This window comes from Apodemus sylvaticus, chromosome 1 (assembly GCF_947179515.1).
Source record: "Apodemus sylvaticus chromosome 1, mApoSyl1.1, whole genome shotgun sequence".
NCBI classification, from domain to species: Eukaryota; Metazoa; Chordata; class Mammalia; order Rodentia; family Muridae; genus Apodemus; species Apodemus sylvaticus.
This window is the reverse complement of record NC_067472.1, coordinates 208,262,328-208,280,762: the sequence shown is the minus strand read 5'-3', so window position 1 is coordinate 208,280,762 and position 18,435 is coordinate 208,262,328. Positions and strand designations below refer to the sequence as shown.

Sequence of the window (18,435 nt, the reverse complement as noted above, 5' to 3'; positions counted from 1 at the left end):
GGAGAGGGAGGAGGAGACGGAAGAGGGGAGGGAGGAGGGGAGGGAGGAGGGGAGGGAGGAGGGGAGGGAGGAGGGGAGGGAGGAGGGTTAGACCTAGACGCCAGGAGAGTGGGTGAAAGGACCAGGTCACCAAAAGGATTAGATTGCGTGGGGACGGACAGCTGGGAAAGGCAACCCAATCAGGCTTTGCAGAAGTTTAGGGTAGGGTGCAGGGTGTGCCTGCCGCCAGGGCCCTGTCACACCTCAGTCTCGGTACAGACTGTGGGGCTGGGAGAACCTGGTGGCCCTTTTGTCTGGGGCTTGAAACTTAGCGCTCAGGAAAGCTCTTGGGCCCTCGGGAACGTGCCTAATGCGCCTTGGAGGCCCACATTAGCCTCTCCTGTCAAACTCGCAGCTGTCCAGTGGACGCAGAGGAAATGAGGAGGGGGCTCGCCTTAGGACACTCATGCCACCCGGAAATGTGTCCTTTTGCCTACTGGGGGTGAAGGATACAAGGCTGGGGAAGGGGATTGGGGAGAAGATCAGGCACGGAGTCCAGAGTAAAACCATGGAAAATGCATGAGAAAGGCTGTAAAGAAACTTAGAAGTTGTATATGACATTTAAAAAAACGAATTAAAATGAATAAGTGAAGAATGAAGGAAGAAGAAAGGAAGAGAGGGAGAGAGAGAGAGAGAGAGAGAGAGAGAGAGAGAGAGAGAACCCCAACACCCTACTGGCCTTCTAGCTTGTCTCTGTATCCAAGGCAACACAATTGTAGTCTTAAAATGGTGCAGCGACTTCTGGGTGTTGTAGTGTCGAGGAAGCAGAGGGGTAGGAGGTGCGCTTGTCAGTAAAACGGAGTTAGCAGAAACGTCTGATTCAAGGACTGGTTTGGGAGACTGAAAACGCTTTGCAGATAGTTTTAGGATGCTGGCATTTCCTTAGGTAAGAGAGAGGAGAAAGGGCAGAGCGCCAAGAATTGTGGGAGTTGTAGTTTTGCACTCTGTGCCGGTCTGGAGACGGAAATCACGAGCCTGTGCCTATGTGGACAGCATGCCCTGCATTTAGCCTGCTTTTTCCCCTAGCCAGGGTTCCAAGGTCAACTAAAAAGGCTGATTCCCATAAGGAATCTCATGGCCTTCCTGAGAGCACCGGCGAGGTTTGGGGATTGGGGTGTCCAGGATTGGAGTTGAGGGGGGTGTAGGTCGAGGGGCAGCATTCGTGCAACAATATCTGTGCAAACCCTCACGTTGTGTCCGGCTTCCTGCGTTATAGGGAGTGAGCAGAGAGCGACAATGTGGAGCACTCAGGTTTGTTTTTCCTTCTCCAAATTGGGCAGGAAATCCGAAATCCGACTCCTGAGGCAAACTGGGTCACTGCCCGCCCGCTCTAATGAGCGTCCTTGTTGCTTTGAATTGTAACTTATTAGGAGCCAAATTAGTGTGGTTGCCAAGGATAAAGCAGTGCATAGAACCGGCATAGCCTTGAACCTCACTTTATTTTTTTAAGATGTTTTTGTTTTCTATGTGTAATTTGCCTTCACGGATTTAAGTATTGCATCTGTGTGTAGTACCAGCAGAGACCAGAGGAGGGCAGAAGATGCTCTGTAACTGGAGTTAGGGACAGTCCTGAGCTGTCCTGTGAATGCTGGGAATTGAAGAGGTCATCTGATCCCATTACAGATGGTTGTGAGCCACCATGTGGTTGCTGGGATTTGAACTCAGGACCTTTGGAAGAGCAGTCAGTGAGTGCTCTTAACCGCTGAGCCATTTCACCAGCCTGAGGAGTCCTGTTCCTAACCGCTTAGCCATCCTCTTATATTTTGTTTTGAGACAAATTTTCATGTATCCCGGTTAGCTTGAAATTTACTATATAGTCAAAATGGCTCTCAACTCCTGATTCTCCATACCTACTGTTTAATAGAGGTGCAGGATATGGGTCCATTTTCTCTGCCAATTAAAGTATTAAAAGACAGGAAATAATGGTGGTGGTGCTTACCTTTAATCTCACCACTCAGGAAGCAGAGGAAGGTGGATCTCTGTGAGTTCAAGGCCAGGCTGTTCTACACAGCGAGTCCAGGACAGCCAGGCAAACACAGGGAAACCCTGTCTTTAAAAAAACGAAAAAGGGGAGGGGCAGGAAAACATGTTACCAGAAGCCAAGGGGAGTCCCGGCAGAGCCATGAGACTGGGGATACCAGGATTCATCTTGGGGCTCTTATTCTCATTAAAAGCATAAGAAGGGGCACACACAGACACTCAAGCGCCAAGAACTGACACATCAGAAGTTAGGACCTGCACAGCCATCCTGCTGCAGTCTGGGAGCGCTGCACTGGAGTCAGGAAGCCCAGCATGGCGGGTTTAGAGCACACTTAGGCTTGGGCCAGCATCTGAGAACAGGGAGACACAGACAGGGCTTTCTGCTCTTGGATTTCTGTTTGAGGGCCAGCAAGGCGGCTTAGCCTTTAAAGATGAGCTGCTGAGCTGGTGCCCTCAATCCACACAGAATCACACGGTACTCGTTGCATATACACGGAATCAAAGTGTGACAGGTTTTTTAATTTGACAATTATAGACGATTCCCAGCACCCCTCCACCCGGCATTAATTCCGAATACTGTTTTGTGAATGTAGGAAACAAACATTCAGCTATTGATTCATGTGCAGTAAAGAAACGATGAGAACGACCCAGAGGAGAAGGTGTGGGGAAACTCCTGCAGAGGCTCACGCGGCTGCTCTCCTGGTTTAGTCAGCCGCACCGCCCTCACACAGGCTTCCTCCTGCGCCTCTGGACACACTGATGCTCTGCGAGTTGACAGGCCAGAATGAGAGCTTCCTTAGCTGTGAAGTGCTCAGAGGGCTTGTGAGGGTTGAGGGAGACACAGCTGCCTCACTGGAAGGAACAGCAGGGGTCATCTCTACGGAAGAGGAGAAAGGGCGAAAGTCACATTGGGACGCTCATTTACATCGTCCTATATTCTCAGAGCTCCCCAACAACCGCACAGGACACCCCGAGCCTGCACTGCAGACCTCTGTCTGGGACCCAGCCCCTCCTGGCCACGGTCCGCCCACTTTGTTCCTCACCCCCCCCCCAAACTGCTCCACCGGCTGATGTCACTACCCTCAGACCTCGTGAGGATTTGAGGGGGTGTGGGGGGAGCAACCAGGGGGGCAAGTCTGGAGCAAGAGTGAGATCGAGGTGTGACCGAACCCCAGAAACCTCGTCTTGAGACTGGCAGGGGTGGCGCCTGCACATCCTAGCTCACAGAGCCCCTAGCCTGCCACCCTTGAACTGGTCGTGTAGCCTGGCAGGCAGCTGGTTACAGGTTCAACTTTCTCCATCCTTAAGGTAAGTCCAGCAAACATCTGAACTTCCTTTTTATGTACATACAGCATTTCCAGAACCTTGGCCCCAGCCAGTGATGTGCACACACCCCCAAAACTTCCATCTTCTCCCAAAAGGTTTTGATAGCCTCCCCACCCCATTAAACGAGCTATCTCGCTGAAGCTGTCTCACAAAGACTGTTTCTCCTGCACTCACCACCAGGTGAGATTCTGCATTGTACACACCCACCACAGCTAAGCTCTCTCTCCCTCCAGTCCAGCTCAACAGGCAAGGAGCCCGAGAGGAAAAGCAGACATGATGTGGCAGGGGTCGGCTCCCAAGCTGGCCTGGAACGCAGAGATCTGCCTGTGTCCGCCTCTCGAGGGCCGGAACTAAAGTCATATACCACCAGCACCCGTATTTTTAACCTTTGAACTATCTTCCTAACTGTCTAATAATAATAATAATAATAATAATTTTAAAATACAAGAATAATAATTCCTCTTAGAATTTTATTTTATATATTGTGCTGCGGGGTACACATGTGTCGCCCACAGTAAAGGAGAATTAACTTAGGACTTCCCGGGCGATTCTGTGACTTTGAGCCTACAAACCCTACCTTGGACATTCGGTTTAGAGAGACTATCTTGTGCGTTGTATGGATGCATCACCTGTCAGTCAAAAGGCCTATGGCTTAGGCAGGAACCAGGAGGTGGGACATCCGGGAGAGAGAAAGGATTCTGGGATAGAACCCAGCAAGAGATAGATATGCCAGAAAGATGTGAGATTAGCCCAGCCAGCCACATGGTAGAATGTAGGCTAGAACAAATGGACTGCTTTCAGTGACATCTAGTCAGGGAAGAGCCTAGCTACATAGCCAAGGTAGTTGTCGATATATTCTGAATCGAGTCATATTTCTGGGAGCATGGGGCAGGGCCTAACTTCAAAGTTAGTTATTTAAAGCCAAGCTGCTGAGTCCCGTGACAGCAGGTGAAGCCACTCTACTGCCAGGACTGAAGATGGAGTTCTGTTCTCGGGATGTGTAAGGAAGAGTGGAGGGACTGCTCCAGTGTCTGCCCCTCCGTTCGTGCACCAGGCACAGTATACGGGCACGAGGCACACATACCCAAATGACAACAACAACAACAACACAATGTAATGAAAGAAGTTTAAAGGTTCCCAGACAGCCAGGGCAACACAGAGAAACCCTGTCTCAAAAACCAAACAGGCAACACAGAGAAACCCTGTCTCAAAAACCAAACAACCAGACAAGAGGTTTAAGGTGAGGTCCAGGACCCACGGGCCCGGTGCGATGCCCTTGCCCTCCATGCTGTACCTCAAATCCAGGTCCGGGTTACAATAGTGGCAGTAACACTAGAGAAGACAACAGAGAAAAATAATATAAAAAATACAAATCAAACAATAGCTGGCATTCACCTCCTGAGCTCTCTGTCTCCCTCAGCCTTCAACCCCAGTCTGTGAGCCGCACTCCTGCCGGGAGCCTAGGCCAGCAGGTCTCCACCTGCGGGTCAGGCCCTCTCACAGGGGTCACCTAAGACCACCGGAAAACACTGATGTTGACATTGTAATTCATAACAGTAGCAAAATTAATTATGAAGTAGCAGTGAAATAATGTTGTGGTTGTGGGTGTTACCACAACCTGAGGAACCGTATTAAAGGGTCAGTGCACTAGGGTGGGAGAGGGCCGCTGCTCTGGCAGAGCTAGCAGGGTTGTCCTTGGCTCGCGCCCCTGGCCTGGCCGCCCCGCCTCTTTTCTTGCTCTTGTTTCCTGCTCCAAGTTCACTGCATACTCAGTGCCCCACAGATTTGCTTTCACAACTCAGATGGCGTGCAGCTCGGTTGGTACAGGGTCTCCCCAGCCGGCGTGCTGAGCTGGTCTCCAGCATCCCTAAAGTAGATGTGGCAGGCCACACCCATAACCCCAGCACTTTCATCCAAGGTCACCCCAGCCTAAGTCAGAGACCCTGTCCCGACCAACCAAACACGAGTTGAAGAGGTGGCTCCGCGGGCAGAGATGTGAGGACTTGGTCCTTAAGACTCTCCTGAGTAAGGAGGGGCTTGGGGAGGATACAAAGTGTCTGTTCAAAGGAAACAACTCCTAGTGGAGACCAGAGCCCGCCTGGCTCTCATCCATCTGTGGAGGCAGCTCAGTAACAAAGGCCACTGTGGCCGAGTCCAGTAAGAATTCAGTCTCTGAGACTGAATGAGGCAGTAATGCCAGAAAATTGGAGTAGTAAGACTAACGCTATATCGGATGTACTCACAGCTTGCTTTGGACATATTAAGTTACACAACGAATTTAGCGGAAAGATCGCTGCTTCCGGTGTGGCTGACAGGCAAGAAGTGTGCTTCTCACCGGGCGGCTGCAGAATTTTCATTTCACCTCGTAATTAAAGTTTGGCGATGTTGAGAAAGTTTCTGCTTATGTTTTTTCCTCCAGGACTGTCTGTCAATTAGGCTCCATTCCCATAACAAAAGGAGGCAACCCAGACTTAAGAAACAGCAGCCCCACATCCAGGAAAATGCTAAGAAGCAGCTCAAGGGGGCAGCACAGGGTCCCAACCACCACTGAGCCCAGGCTTCCTTAAGGCCTCTGTGCTCTTCTCAGTAAAAGCATAATTCTGCCGGGTGGGTAGGATCACCCTGGGTTGCAACCATTTGAGGAAATCACCACTAGTGTACATATGACATCATTCTGGCAATATCTCGGCTGTGTACATCTCCCATATCTGCCCAAGTGGCCAGATTCGCAAACTCCAATCTCCGTTTAAATTGCTCAAAGTGTATGTACCCTGGGGCTGGTATGATGTAAAATACACATATCCAAGGTGGATACAAGTTGGTAAAATCTCTTATCCACGGCCGGCTCCTCTTTGGGTATTAGTTAGAGCAGTACAATTATTCTAATTTTCCGTTTTAATCTCCAAGTGTGCACCGAGTGTGCATTGGTTTCTTACTGGAAAGGCACACATATCAATTCTAGAACCGCAAGAGAGACCTGGCTTCCAAAAGCTGTCCGATGACACCTACATGACTGTGCGCAGACACACACACACCACACACGCACGCACGCACACGAGCGAGTGCTTGGGCGAGCTGGCTTTGCAGGACCACCGCTTCCCCTCTTGCCTCCCCCTTCTGACAGCTCTGGGCAGACTCCCTTCTCCCATGATACTTCCTCCACTTCTCCCTCCCTCCCTCCCTCTGTCCCTCCCTCCCTCCATAGATAGAAAGGTCCATCCTCACCCAGTCTCCTTTATTGTAGGACACAAAGAAGAACGTTATCACCATGTAGGCACACCTCAGAAAGTTCCATCCGCTGCTCCTCACAAGTCCCCTGGCTGTGGTGGTGGCTGGTGGAGGCTTCACTAAAGGCAAACACTGACAACCATTAATCACACCCAGGACCCCTTCTCGCCTGGCACTCCAAACGTGTGCCCTTAGGTGTCTCCTGGCTTGGAAGTTTCATTTATATTCAAGGTTGTGGCCAAGTTCTCCCATCTTGGTAATCTCTCAACTTCCAGACAAACTGTTTGCTCTTTTGCACAGTGTAACCTGTACTCAGCAAAAACAAAAACAACAACAACAAGAACGATAACAATAACTACCCTGTTAGCAAACCAGTTGTAGGTCTTAGGGAACCTCACTAATTTTCCTCTTTGTCCTTTTGACTGTTTGATTTGGTTGGTTTTTTGAAACAGGGTCCACCTGTGTACCTCAGGCTGGCTTCAGACTTATTATGTAGCCAAGGACAACCTCTTGATCCTCCTGCCTCACCTCGTAAGGACTGGGATCACAAGCACGCACCTTCAAGTGCATCTTACTGTGTGCGTTGCACATATGTGTGCATTCTGTGTGCACACACGCATGCACATGTGCACATGCATGCACATTCACGCAGGCGCGCGGGCACGCACACACACACACATACACACGTCAGTTCCTTCAGCAGTCCCTCTCCATCTTATTTTTATTACATTTTATTTTATTTATTCTTTTTTTTGTTTTGTTTTTTTTGTTTTGTTTTTTTGAATTTGGTTTTTCAAGACAGGGTTTCTCTGTGTAGCTCTGGCTGTCCTGGAACTCACTGTATAAACCAGGCTGGCGTCAAACTCAGAAATCTGCCTGCCTCTGCCTCTGCCTCCCACTGCACAGCCTGTTGTTTTGTCTTGTTTTTGAGATGAGTCTCACTGTCCTAAATTGGCCTCATCCAGCTGTGACCTGATATTCCCTTGCTTCTGTGTCTGTGCTGCCCTCTAATGACACCTGGCACTCTTACCTACCCTTTCCTGATGTTATTTCTCTAGTTTGTGTTTTGAAAAGGGGTCTCACGTAATCAAAACAGGTCTTGGACCTTTATAGCCGGGCATAGCTGAGTGGTAGTGGTGCTAGCCTTTAATCCCAGCACTTGGGAGGCAGAGGCAGGAGGAGTTCTTAGTTCGAGGCGAGCCTGGTCTGCAGAGTGACAGCCAGGACAGCCAGGGCTACACAGAGAAACCCTGTCTCCAAAAACAAATAAACAAACAAACAAAAGCTGTCCATGTTGCCCTTGCACTTCCGACCTTGCCAGGAGATAGGGTCCCGGGCACCCACACTGCGAGCGGCCCTAGGGAGCAGATCGTGGTCTTTGTCCCACTAGACATACACTCCGCCGAGCCACACTGGGCATCCTAATCCAAGACAGTTTAACCGGAGCGATCCACCAGCATCAGGATTGTATCTGTGGTCTTCCCCTCTCTTAGTTTCCGGCCACATTGGCCTGCCACTCAACTTACCCAGGCATCTCCAGGGGGGAGGAGGGAGTCTGGAGGTCCAGGGAAGCAGCCACTTCTTACCTCGGTGTGCCCCGGGTGACTCGGAGGAGCCAAGAGGAAGGGAGAGGGCGGCTGTGGCTGCGGATGCTCCCAGAAGCCTCAGGCGCTGGCTTCTGGCTGTCTGACCCGTTCTCCAGTACTACCCTGTACCTCACTCACTCACTGGGGCGGTGCTAACCACCAGGCCACCCCGCAGCCAGGTCGCCAGGTCGAGCACACAGCCCCACCCACCTTCTTCTTTGCAGTTACTTGTTTCTTCTAAGGAAAAACATGGAGAGGGTAGAGGAGGGGAGGAAGGAGAGAAAGAAGGAGAGAAGGGGAAAGGGAAGACAAATAAAGGAAAATTAGGGACTGGGTGGAAATTCAGCTGCAAATGGAACAAACGGGACCCTTTGGTGGAAGGGGGACGGTCACCTGCTTAATGTCGCTCGGCTCAGACTCTCCGCTGCCCCTTGGCTTTCCCTCTGTGTGAAGCACCCTACCCACAGATAAACACACATGTGCGCAAATGCATACAGTTTGCACGTGTGGACTGATGGCCTTGGTTCCTTCGAGCCTTTGCTTAGACGTCACTTCCTGTGGCCTGTAATGGCCCAGGTCCCTGTAGCATCCTCTAAGAGCACCTCAGTCTCCCCGACTCCGGGCTCTCCTCACTCCCTAGGACAACAGTGCTCTTCAGACCCGAGCCTGCAACTGGGCCACTCCCTTGTCCTCTCACCAAAACACCAGCGGCAAGGTCTGGTTTTGTTTTAAAGTTAGATTTTTTATTTGTTTTGTGTGTGTGTGTGTGTGTGTGTGTGTGTGTGTGTGCGCGCCCGCACGCGCATGTGTGTAGGGGGTATGTGTGTGTAGTGTGGAATCTGTTTGTGTATGTGTAGTGGTGGTGTTAGTGGGGAGTATTTGTGTGTATGTATAGTGTGCATGTATGTGTATCTGTGATATGAGGGATGTCTGTGTATGTATATGTGTGTGTGTGGTATGAATTTGCGTATCAGAGTACACATGTGGAGGTCAGAGCACAACTAACAGCGGTCCATCTTGTCCTGCCACTACTTCCAGCCCAGGGATTGAACTCAGATCATCAGCCTTGGCAAGAAGTTCATTTTCACTGGGCGGTGGTGGCACACACCTTTAATCCCAGCACTCTGGGAGGCAGAGGCAGGAGGATTTCTGAGTTCGAGGCCAGCCTGGTCTACAGAGTGAGTTCCAGGACAGCCAGGGCTACACAGAGAAACCCCCATCTCGAAAAAACCAAATCCAAAAAACAAAAAACAAACAAAAAGAAGTTCATTTTCTCACTGAGCCATTTCTCCAGCTATTTGTTTGTTTGCGACAGGGTCTCTAGTTGTTCAGGCTGGCCTTGAACTTCTGATCCTCTTGTGTCCACCTCCAGAGTGCTGCACTAGAGGTCTGTCCACCTCCCTCCGCTCATCAACAGCACCTGGTACATTTGATGTCTCTTATTCCCTCTCCTATCTCAATGCCTAGAAGAAGACAGCACAGCGAATGGAACATGAAGTTTGTCTGTTGCTTGAATGCATGATGTCATGTGGTTGTGCTGCTAACGATGGTGGAGTTGAGGTATGTAGCCTCGGTGACACCTCTTCCAACCTGAAAAGCTAATGCCTCTGTATACCCAAAACCAGAAATGATGAAGCCACCAACTCACCATTCAGTACTTGGAGGCTCAGCAGACCTGTGACAGTAAAGAAATGCAAATAGAATCTCAAAGGTAGCCAGACAGAACCCAAGTCAATACGGACCACAGCTCACGCCAAACCCCTGTCTCCTAAAGAGTCCTCTAGAATTATGGCCCACTTGGCTGTCTGCCTGCCTGCCTGCCTGCCTGCCTGCCTGCCTGCCTGTCTGTCTTCCTGTCTTCCTGTCTGTCTGTCTGTCTGCCTGTCTGTCTGCCTGCCTGCCTGCCTGCCTGCCTGCCTGTCTGTATGTATGCCTGCCTGTCTGTCTGAAGTTCTGGCTGACCTGGAACTTGCTTTGTAGCCCAAGCTGACTTCAAACTCACAGAGCTCTCCCTTCCTTTGCCTCTAGGATTGATTAGAGGTGTGTAGTACTATGCCCAGTTCCGCCCCATCTCATATCATCAACATCATCATCATCACCACCATCATCATCATCATGTATGTGTGTATGTGTTTACACATGTGACTATGGGCACAAGCATAATATAGCAAGCAAGTAGAGGTCAGAGGACAATTTGTAGGAGTCAATTCTGTCCTTCCATAGGACCTGGGGATCAAACTTAGGCCACCAGGCTTAGCAACAAGACCCTTCACCCACTGAAGCATCCTACTAGTCTGTGTGTGTCTGTGTGTGTGCATGTGTGTGCGGGCACATGGTGTGTTTCTGCCGTGTGTGCTGGCATGGCAGGGAGGCCAGAGGCCAACCCCACTTGTCATTTCTCAGGAGCTATCCATCTTACTTTTAGAAACAGTGTCTCTCATTGGCCTTGAGCTCAGCCAGCCGGCTGGGCGGCCCAGCACCAGGGTTCCGGGCATGCGCCGTTACTCCCAGGGCATGTTCTGGGCATTTAAGTCAGGTCCTGAGTTTCCAGGGGGTCCTGAGCCCATTGGGGGCACATCTCAGATTCCCATCTTCCCACACACTCCCTCCAGCACAGGAGGTGAGAGCAAGGAGCTGGTTACACGCGGCCAGGGCCCACAAAAAATGAGGTACTTACCAAGGATCCCTGTGGTCCATCCAGGGGACAGGAGGTGTTGATGAGTCCACAGTCCACCACGCAAGAGGAGAGCACAGGAGAGAGAAATAAATCACAACATGGACGGCGTGGGATACCCAGTCAGTGGTCCTTAGAGCAGAGCTGAGCCTGAGAGACCTGACAGCGGCGGTGAAGGCCCAAGGGCGAGGCAGGGCAATTCAGAGTTACCAGTGTCTTTACGTGCTTCTTTATGCATTTGCTTTCATGTGTGTGTGTGTTTTGCCTGCATATGTCTGTGCACCACATGTAGACCTGGTGCACAGGTAGGGAGAGGTTCGGGGCTGGAGAGATGGCTCGGCGGTTAAGAGCACTGACTGCTCTTCCGAAGGTTCTGAGTTCAAATCCCACTACCACATGGTGGCTCACCACTATCCGTAATGAGATCTGACGCCCTCTTCTGGGGTGACAGAAGACAGCTACAGTGTCTTATGCATGTGTGTGCGCGTGTGCGGTCAGAGGGCCACAGAAGGAGCTAATTTTCTCTTTCCACCGCGTGGGTACTGGAGATCAAACTCAGCTTAGCTGCAAACTCTTTTCACCCTCGGAGCCATCTTGCTGTTCCTCCACCTGCCCTTTGGAAGATGAGAGTAAAGCATTCCTGCTCTGCCCCGACTCCCAAGAATCCCTGCGCTGCTGTGGGCCTCCGGGCAGGAGGGAGAAGGGGAAGCAGGCGAAAGAAGAAACACATGAACTTACGTTTCAATACTGCTTAAGCAGGAGCGCCACGGAGAGGAAAATCCAGGTGGAATTGTGGGGCAAGGCCAGAAGAGATGAAGAAAAGGGTGTTAACAATGACTGACCCTCCCATTCCGCCTGGAGCGCCCTCCGGAGAGGCCCGCCCCCACACGGGGCCCGCCCACCGGAGGGGCCCGCCCCCAGGGGAGGCCCGCCCACAAGGGACATGGACATGTCATCCAGGCCATGCTCAGGCGGGGCTGCATGCAGAGATGCTGGCTTATCTGTGACCTCTCTGCTTTAACACACATTCGTCCCTATCCCTGGAATCGCCTGGCCGTTTCCCCTAGGAACTCACCTTCCAGCAATGTAGAGGACATCAGAAAAGCACCTCCACTCTTCTATCAATCATGCCTCCCCCAACCCTGCCCACTTCCCTTACCCCACCCCCACCCCCACCCAACCCCACCCAACCCCACCCACCCCACCCCCCAGTCAGGGAGGAAGGCGTGGATCCCGTTTTTTATTTGGTTTTGTTTTCTACCTATAAACATATATAACTCCTGCTGTCCTGTGCTCTAGGACAATGGGGCAGTTTAAGACTCTGCTCAAACACTGGGACCCCAGTAATACATACCGTCCCAGACCCCAGTTTACAGTCCGTGGACGAGGGCGGAGCCTGAAGACCACCCAGTCTCCTCCACAGTGGGGTCTATTTCTCTAAAAACAGATTTCTCTTCTCCTTTCCTCTCCCCTCCCCCTCTTTTTTTGCTATAGAACTTATGTAGCCCAGGCTAACCTCAAATTTGATATGTAACGGAGGCTAGTCTTAAACTGCTAATCCTCCTGCCTCACTCAGCTTTCACAGTGCTGGGATCATAGGCAGACACGGCCATGCCTATTTCACTCCTTTCTTGTTCCTCCTTCCAAATATCTGGAAACATTCAGCTACCCACAAGAAAGGGAGGGAAAACAAACTAGGAAAGCATTTTCTTTGCTGGGCATGGTGGCATACACCTCTAATCCCTGCACTCAGGAGGCTGAGGCAGGAGGATCAAGAGGCTATCTTTGGTTATAAACACAGTTTAAGGCTAGCCTGGGCTCCTTGAGACTTTCCCATCAAACAACAAACATCAAAAGGGCGTCAATAATAAAAGGAGAGATAACTTACTTTTCACTGGGAGGCGGATTGGAAGCAGAATCAAGGAGTTCGTGTGGGGAAAACGGGCCACAAAATAAAATCGATGTTAGTCCCTTCTGTCCTGGCACTTCCATTTTCTCTCATAAAATACCTTTTACAGTGTTTGGCGACCCTTCTTGTGTTCTGGTGAACTCAGAGAGGAAACCAGGTTTGCAGAATCCCCGAGCAGACAGAGCCAGCAGCCTCCTACAGTCTTGCCCTTGCCTTATCTGGGAGCATCAACAAAACCTAAGGGGAGAGTTTCCTTCCCTGCACCCGCTGAACGTCCCTAATCCAAAATCGCTCCATAGGACACTTTTGAGTGCCCAGGTGACGCTTGAATAGTGTCCCTTGGACTTGTTTTCATTGATTGTTTTTAAGTTTATTTCACTTTATTTGCGTGAATGCGCCTGTGTAAGCATGCGCGTGTGACCTCGCGAGCCACACGGAACCACGGGCAATTGTGACCTGTCTTGAGTGGCGCCTAAGTCAGCTCTCCTGGGAGAGCAGAAGGTGTTTGCAACCACCGAGTCACCACTCTGGCCTCTCACTCACAGACCAAGGCTAGTCCACAACTCTTTCCGCAGGTTCAAATCCAGCCAAACTACCACCACCACCTCCATCTATCTCCCCAGTGCTGGGATTCCCAGACTGAGTCAACACACCCAGGCTAGGCTTTGCATGCTGCCCGGATCAGATCTGAGGCCGCGGGGGGTCAGGGTAAGAGCCAGAACTGATAGATTCCATGGAATGCTCACAATTCTGAAAATGTCTGAAACTCGAAACTCATCCAGCTTCACATTTCAATTAAGGACTCAAGACCAGACTAGAGAAAAGCAGGATTTGGCTCAGCCGATCAGAAACATCCAAAATACTCCTATTGTGCAATCTGGGACTTTGTAATGGGCTGAACCAAGCAAATCGATAAATTGTTTTGACCCCTTCAGGAACCTGTCTGTGTTGCTGTCCCTTCATCCTCTGTCTCCCAGTGTGCAATTCTGTCCGAACAGAGTTCCCCCTAACTGCTTCTAGTTTTTCTTCTCTGTGTAACTTGCGAATCACTTGCCCTAACAAACTTTCTTGTTGTGATACTGGAGATTCGATAAAGGATCTTACACAGCACTCTACCACTGAGCCACGCCCCCAGCTCTTCACTGGGGAATTCTAGGCAGGGGCTCTTCCACTGAGCCATGTCCCCAGCCTCTCATTGGGGGATTCTAGGCGGGGCTCTACCACTGAGCCTTAACCCCAGGCCCTCAGTGCAGGATTCTAGGCAGGGGCTCTACCACTGAGCCATGCCCCCAGACCCTCACTGGGGGATTCTAGGCGGGGCTCTACCACTGAGCCACACCCCCGGACCTCCTCACTGGGGGATTCTAGGCAGGGCTTTACCACTAAGTTATATCCTCTTTTTACTTTTTATATAGAGACAATCGAGTTCATGGATACCCTGGGAAGCTTAGTAAGAAATCATTTGAAAATAGAAAGTGAAAAGCCAGGCAACCATGGCACATGCCTTTATTATACCTTTAATCCCAGTGCTAGGGAGGCAAGAGGCAGATGAATCTCTGTGAGTTCAAAGCCAGCCTGGTCTACAAAACTGGTTCCAGGACAGTCAAAGATATACAGGGAAATATATACAGTCTCAAAAAACAAGGACAAAACCACCACCACCACCACCCCAAAAAAAGAAAAAAAGAAAAAAGAAAGAAAGAAAATAGGAAGTTAAAAAGTGGGACTCGAGAGATGGCTCAGCAGTTAAGAGCACTGACTGCTCTTCTGAAGGTCCTGAGTTCAAATCCAAGCAACCACACGGTGGCTCACAACCACCTGTAATGGGATCTGACTCCCTCTTCTGGCCTGTCTGAAGATAGCTACAGTGTACTTACATCTAATAAAAATAAATCTTTTTTTTAAAGTGTGTCAGTACAACACTTGCTGGAGTACCCCAAGGAGGACTGGGGCATGATTCTGTGGTAGAGCCCTGCCTAGCACACAGGTTCTGAGTTCAATCCCCGGCAAAGTGGGGGTAGGGAAGTGTTGGGAGTCACAGATTTCACAGGACTTACTTTCTTCTTCTGAGTTGTCTGGGAGGAAGGATGGATGCAGCCGTGTTCGACATGGGTGCATGGAGAGGGAGAGAGAAGTGTGGACATTGAAGTGGAGGTGGGTAAGGAAGGGGGAGGAAGGGGGGAGGGACAGGGAGGGAGGGGGAGGGAGGGAAGGAGAGGGAGGGAGGGGGAGGATGAGACAAAGTGGGGGATTGATTAATAGTTTTACCACCAGATAAGCATCCCTGACCAGACAGAGACGAGAGATTAGGACGCTATCAGAAAGCAGGCAACCCAACTGTGTCAATGTACAGCATAGGACAGGGACTCAAGTCTGCACCCACTCTTTCTAAAATAACTATTTATGAAGCACTGCTAATTGCTGGGCATAAGCAAGGTTTACGTGAGACAGTATCTACCCCCAGTGGACAATATCCATGGTTTTCAAGGAGCCTCCAGGGGAGGGGGACCAAATGCCTCGTGAAGTGGGACAGAGGTGGGAGTAGTGTTCTGGTTGACCTGCAGGGCAGGGCAGGAACTTTTAAAGGGATGCTGGTTGCTGACCTGGACTGGTTACTAGGGGAGGCGTCGTGGAGGAGGATATGATGTTTTGTCTGAAACCTAAAAGATGAGCAGGAGTTAGCTGAGTGGAAAGAGCTTGGAGTGGGAAAAGAGAACTTAGCCCAGACATGGGGAAGAGCGCAGGTATGGTCCTACAAGGAAAGCACTCGGCTGTAAAAGGGCTGTGAGACCAGAGAGATTACTGCTAGATGGGGCCAAGACCTGTGGGTACCTTTCTAAGAGCGAGAGTGGTGTTGCTACCAAGCAGGATCTGTGTGCAAATCTTGGTTCTTTCGCCTCCTAGCTGCGTGAGCCTCTTCCGACATTTCCTCATAAAAACAACATCAGGAAGGCTTGGAGAGATGGCTCAGCAGAGAAGAGCTCTGGCTTTTGCCAGCCGGAAGTTCTCATTCCCAGCACCCACAGGGTGCCTTGCAAGTTCCTGTAACTCCAGCTCGAGGGGATCCGATGCCCTCTTCTGGCCACTATGGGTACTGCATGGGCATGGTTCACAGACACTCAAGCAGGCAAAACACGCAAACAAATAAAATAAAAATAAATAAATGTAAAAGAAACGGAAAGGAAATGGTGAACTCCAGGTTCTCTGAAGAAAGCCTGTCTCAAGAAAAAATAATGTGGAGAGTTACTGAAAAAAACATCCCGCATCCTGCGAAATTATCTTGTTATTCCTAAACAACACGTTGTATCTCGAAAAGGTTTCCTGTTGCATGTATGTCTAAGTGTGTAGCCTCAAAAGAGAAGGCACAGGAGAGTTTTCTCTCGAAAGAATATGTAAGAATACCACATTATAAGGAAATTCAGTTTTGCAGAGTAAAGACAAATAGGTAGGTATTGGAAACACTTTACAAGAAGAAATAACGCATCGTACAAAATTAGCTTGTATCTGCTAAATCACACGTTGTAACTCGAAAAGATTTGGTGTGGCATGTACGTCTAACCATGTAGCCTCAAAAGGGAAACCATAGGAGAATTTTCTTTCGTCAAAATTTTCAGAAAATCATGTTTTAAGGAAATCCCGCATCGTGCGAAATTATCTTGTTATTCCTAAACAACATGGTGTAACTCGAAAAGCTTTCGTGTTGCGTGTATGTCTAAGTGTTTAGCCTCACAAGAGAAGGCACAGGAGAGTTTTCTCTCAAAAGAATATGTAAGAATACCACATTATAAGGAAATACAGTTTTGCAGAGTAAAGACAAAGAGGTAGGTATTGAAAACACTTTACAAGAAGAAATAACGCATCGTACAAAATTAGCTTGTATCTCCTAAACGACACGTTGTACCTCGAAAAGATTTGGTGTGGCGTGTTCGTCTAACCATGTAGCCTCAAAAGAGAACCCATAGGAGAATTTTCTTTCGTCAAAATTTTTCAGAAAATCACGTTTTAAGAAAATGCCGCATCGTGCGAAATTATCTTGTTATTCCTAAACAACACGGTGTAACTCGAAAAGCTTTCGTGTTGCGGTTATGTCTAAGTGTGTAGCCTCACAAGAGAAGGCACAGGAGAGTTTTCTCTCGAAAGAATATGTAAGAATACCACATTATAAGGAAATAGTTTTGCAGAGTAAAGACAAATCCGTACGTAATGGAAACACTTTACAAGAAGAAATAACGCATCGTACAAAATTAGCTTGTATCTCCTAAACCACACGTTGTAACTCGAAAAGATTTGGTGTGGTGTGTACGTCTAACCGTGTAGCCTCAAAAGAGAACCCATAGGAGAATTTTCTTTCGTCAAAATTTTTCAGAAAATCACGTTTTAAGGAAATCCCGCATCGTGTGAAATTATCTGGTTATTCCTAAACAACACCTTGTATCTCGAAAAGCTTTCGTGTTGCGTGTATGTCTAAGTGTGTAGCCTCAAAAGAGAAGGCACAGGAGAGTTTTCTCTCGAAAGAATATGTAAGAATTCCACATTATAAGGAAATACAGTTTTGCAGAGTAAAGACAAATAGGTAGGTATTGGAAACACTTTACAAGAAGAAATAACACATCGTACAAAATTAGCTTGTATCTCCTAAACCACACGTTATAACTCGAAAAAAATTGGTGTGGCGTGTACGTCTAACCATGTAGCCTCAAAAGAGAACCCATAGGAGAATTTTCTTTCGTCAAAATTTTTCAGAAAATCACGTTTAAGGAAATCCCGCATCGTGCGAAATTATCTTGCTATTCCTAAACAACACGTTGTAACTTGAAAAACTTTCGAGTTGCGTGTATGTCTACGTGTGTAGCCTCAAAAGAGAAGGCACAGGTGAGTTTTCTCTCGAAAGAATATGTAAGAATACCACATTATAAGGAAATACAGTTTTGCAGAGTAAAGACAAATAGGTAGGTATTGGAAACACTTTACAAGAAGAAATAATGCATCGTACAAAATTAGCTTGTATCTCCTAAACCACACGTTGTACCTCGAAAACATTTGGTGTGGCGTGTACATCTAACCATGTAGCCTCAAAAGAGAACCCATAGGAGCATTTTCTTTCGTCAAAATTTTTCAGAAAATCACGTTTTAAGGAAATCCCGCATCGTGCGAAATTATCTTGTTATTCCTAAACAAAACGGTGTAACTCGAAAAGCTTTCGTGTTGCGGTTATGTCTAAGTGTGTAGCCTCACAAGAGAAGGCACAGGAGAGTTTTCTCTCGAAAGAATATGTAAGAATACCACATTATAAGGAAATACAGTTTTGCAGAATAAAGACAAATCCCTACGTAATGGAAACACTTTACAAGAAGAAATGACGCTTCGTAAAAAATTAGCTTGTATCTCCTAAACCACACGTTGTAACTCGAAAAGATTTGGTGTGGCGTGTACGTCTAACCATGTAGCCTCAAAAGAGAACCCACAGGAGAATTTTCTTTCGTCAAAATTTTTCAGAAAATCACGTTTTAAGGAAATCCCGCATCTTGCGAAATTATCTTGTTATTCCTAAACAACACCTTGTATCTCGAAAAGCTTTCGTGTTGCGTGTATGTCTAAGTGTGTAGCCTCAAAAGAGAAGGCACAGGAGAGTTTTCTCTCGAAAGAATATGTAAGAATACCACATTATAAGGAAATACAGTTTTGCAGAGTAA

At 48.8% G+C, this 18,435-nt stretch overlaps 1 protein-coding gene across 1 annotated transcript in view; it reads right to left on the bottom strand.

The window, feature by feature from the left end:
• Positions 1–2,814: 2,814 nt before the first annotated feature.
• LOC127673673 (epididymal protein 13-like) overlaps positions 2,815–18,435 on the bottom strand; it is a 76,718-nt gene continuing 61,097 nt past the window's right edge. The window contains exons 2-10 of the mRNA XM_052169494.1: positions 15,346–15,402; positions 14,791–14,817; positions 12,722–12,727; positions 10,837–10,845; positions 9,808–9,834; positions 8,370–8,396; positions 6,571–6,692; positions 4,640–4,677; positions 2,815–2,896 (exon numbers count right to left, since the gene is read on the bottom strand). Of these exons, the coding sequence (XP_052025454.1) occupies positions 2,869–2,896; positions 4,640–4,677; positions 6,571–6,692; positions 8,370–8,396; positions 9,808–9,834; positions 10,837–10,845; positions 12,722–12,727; positions 14,791–14,817; positions 15,346–15,402 (341 nt within the window). The 3' untranslated portion in view covers positions 2,815–2,868. The remainder of the gene's footprint in view (positions 2,897–4,639; positions 4,678–6,570; positions 6,693–8,369; positions 8,397–9,807; positions 9,835–10,836; positions 10,846–12,721; positions 12,728–14,790; positions 14,818–15,345; positions 15,403–18,435) is intronic.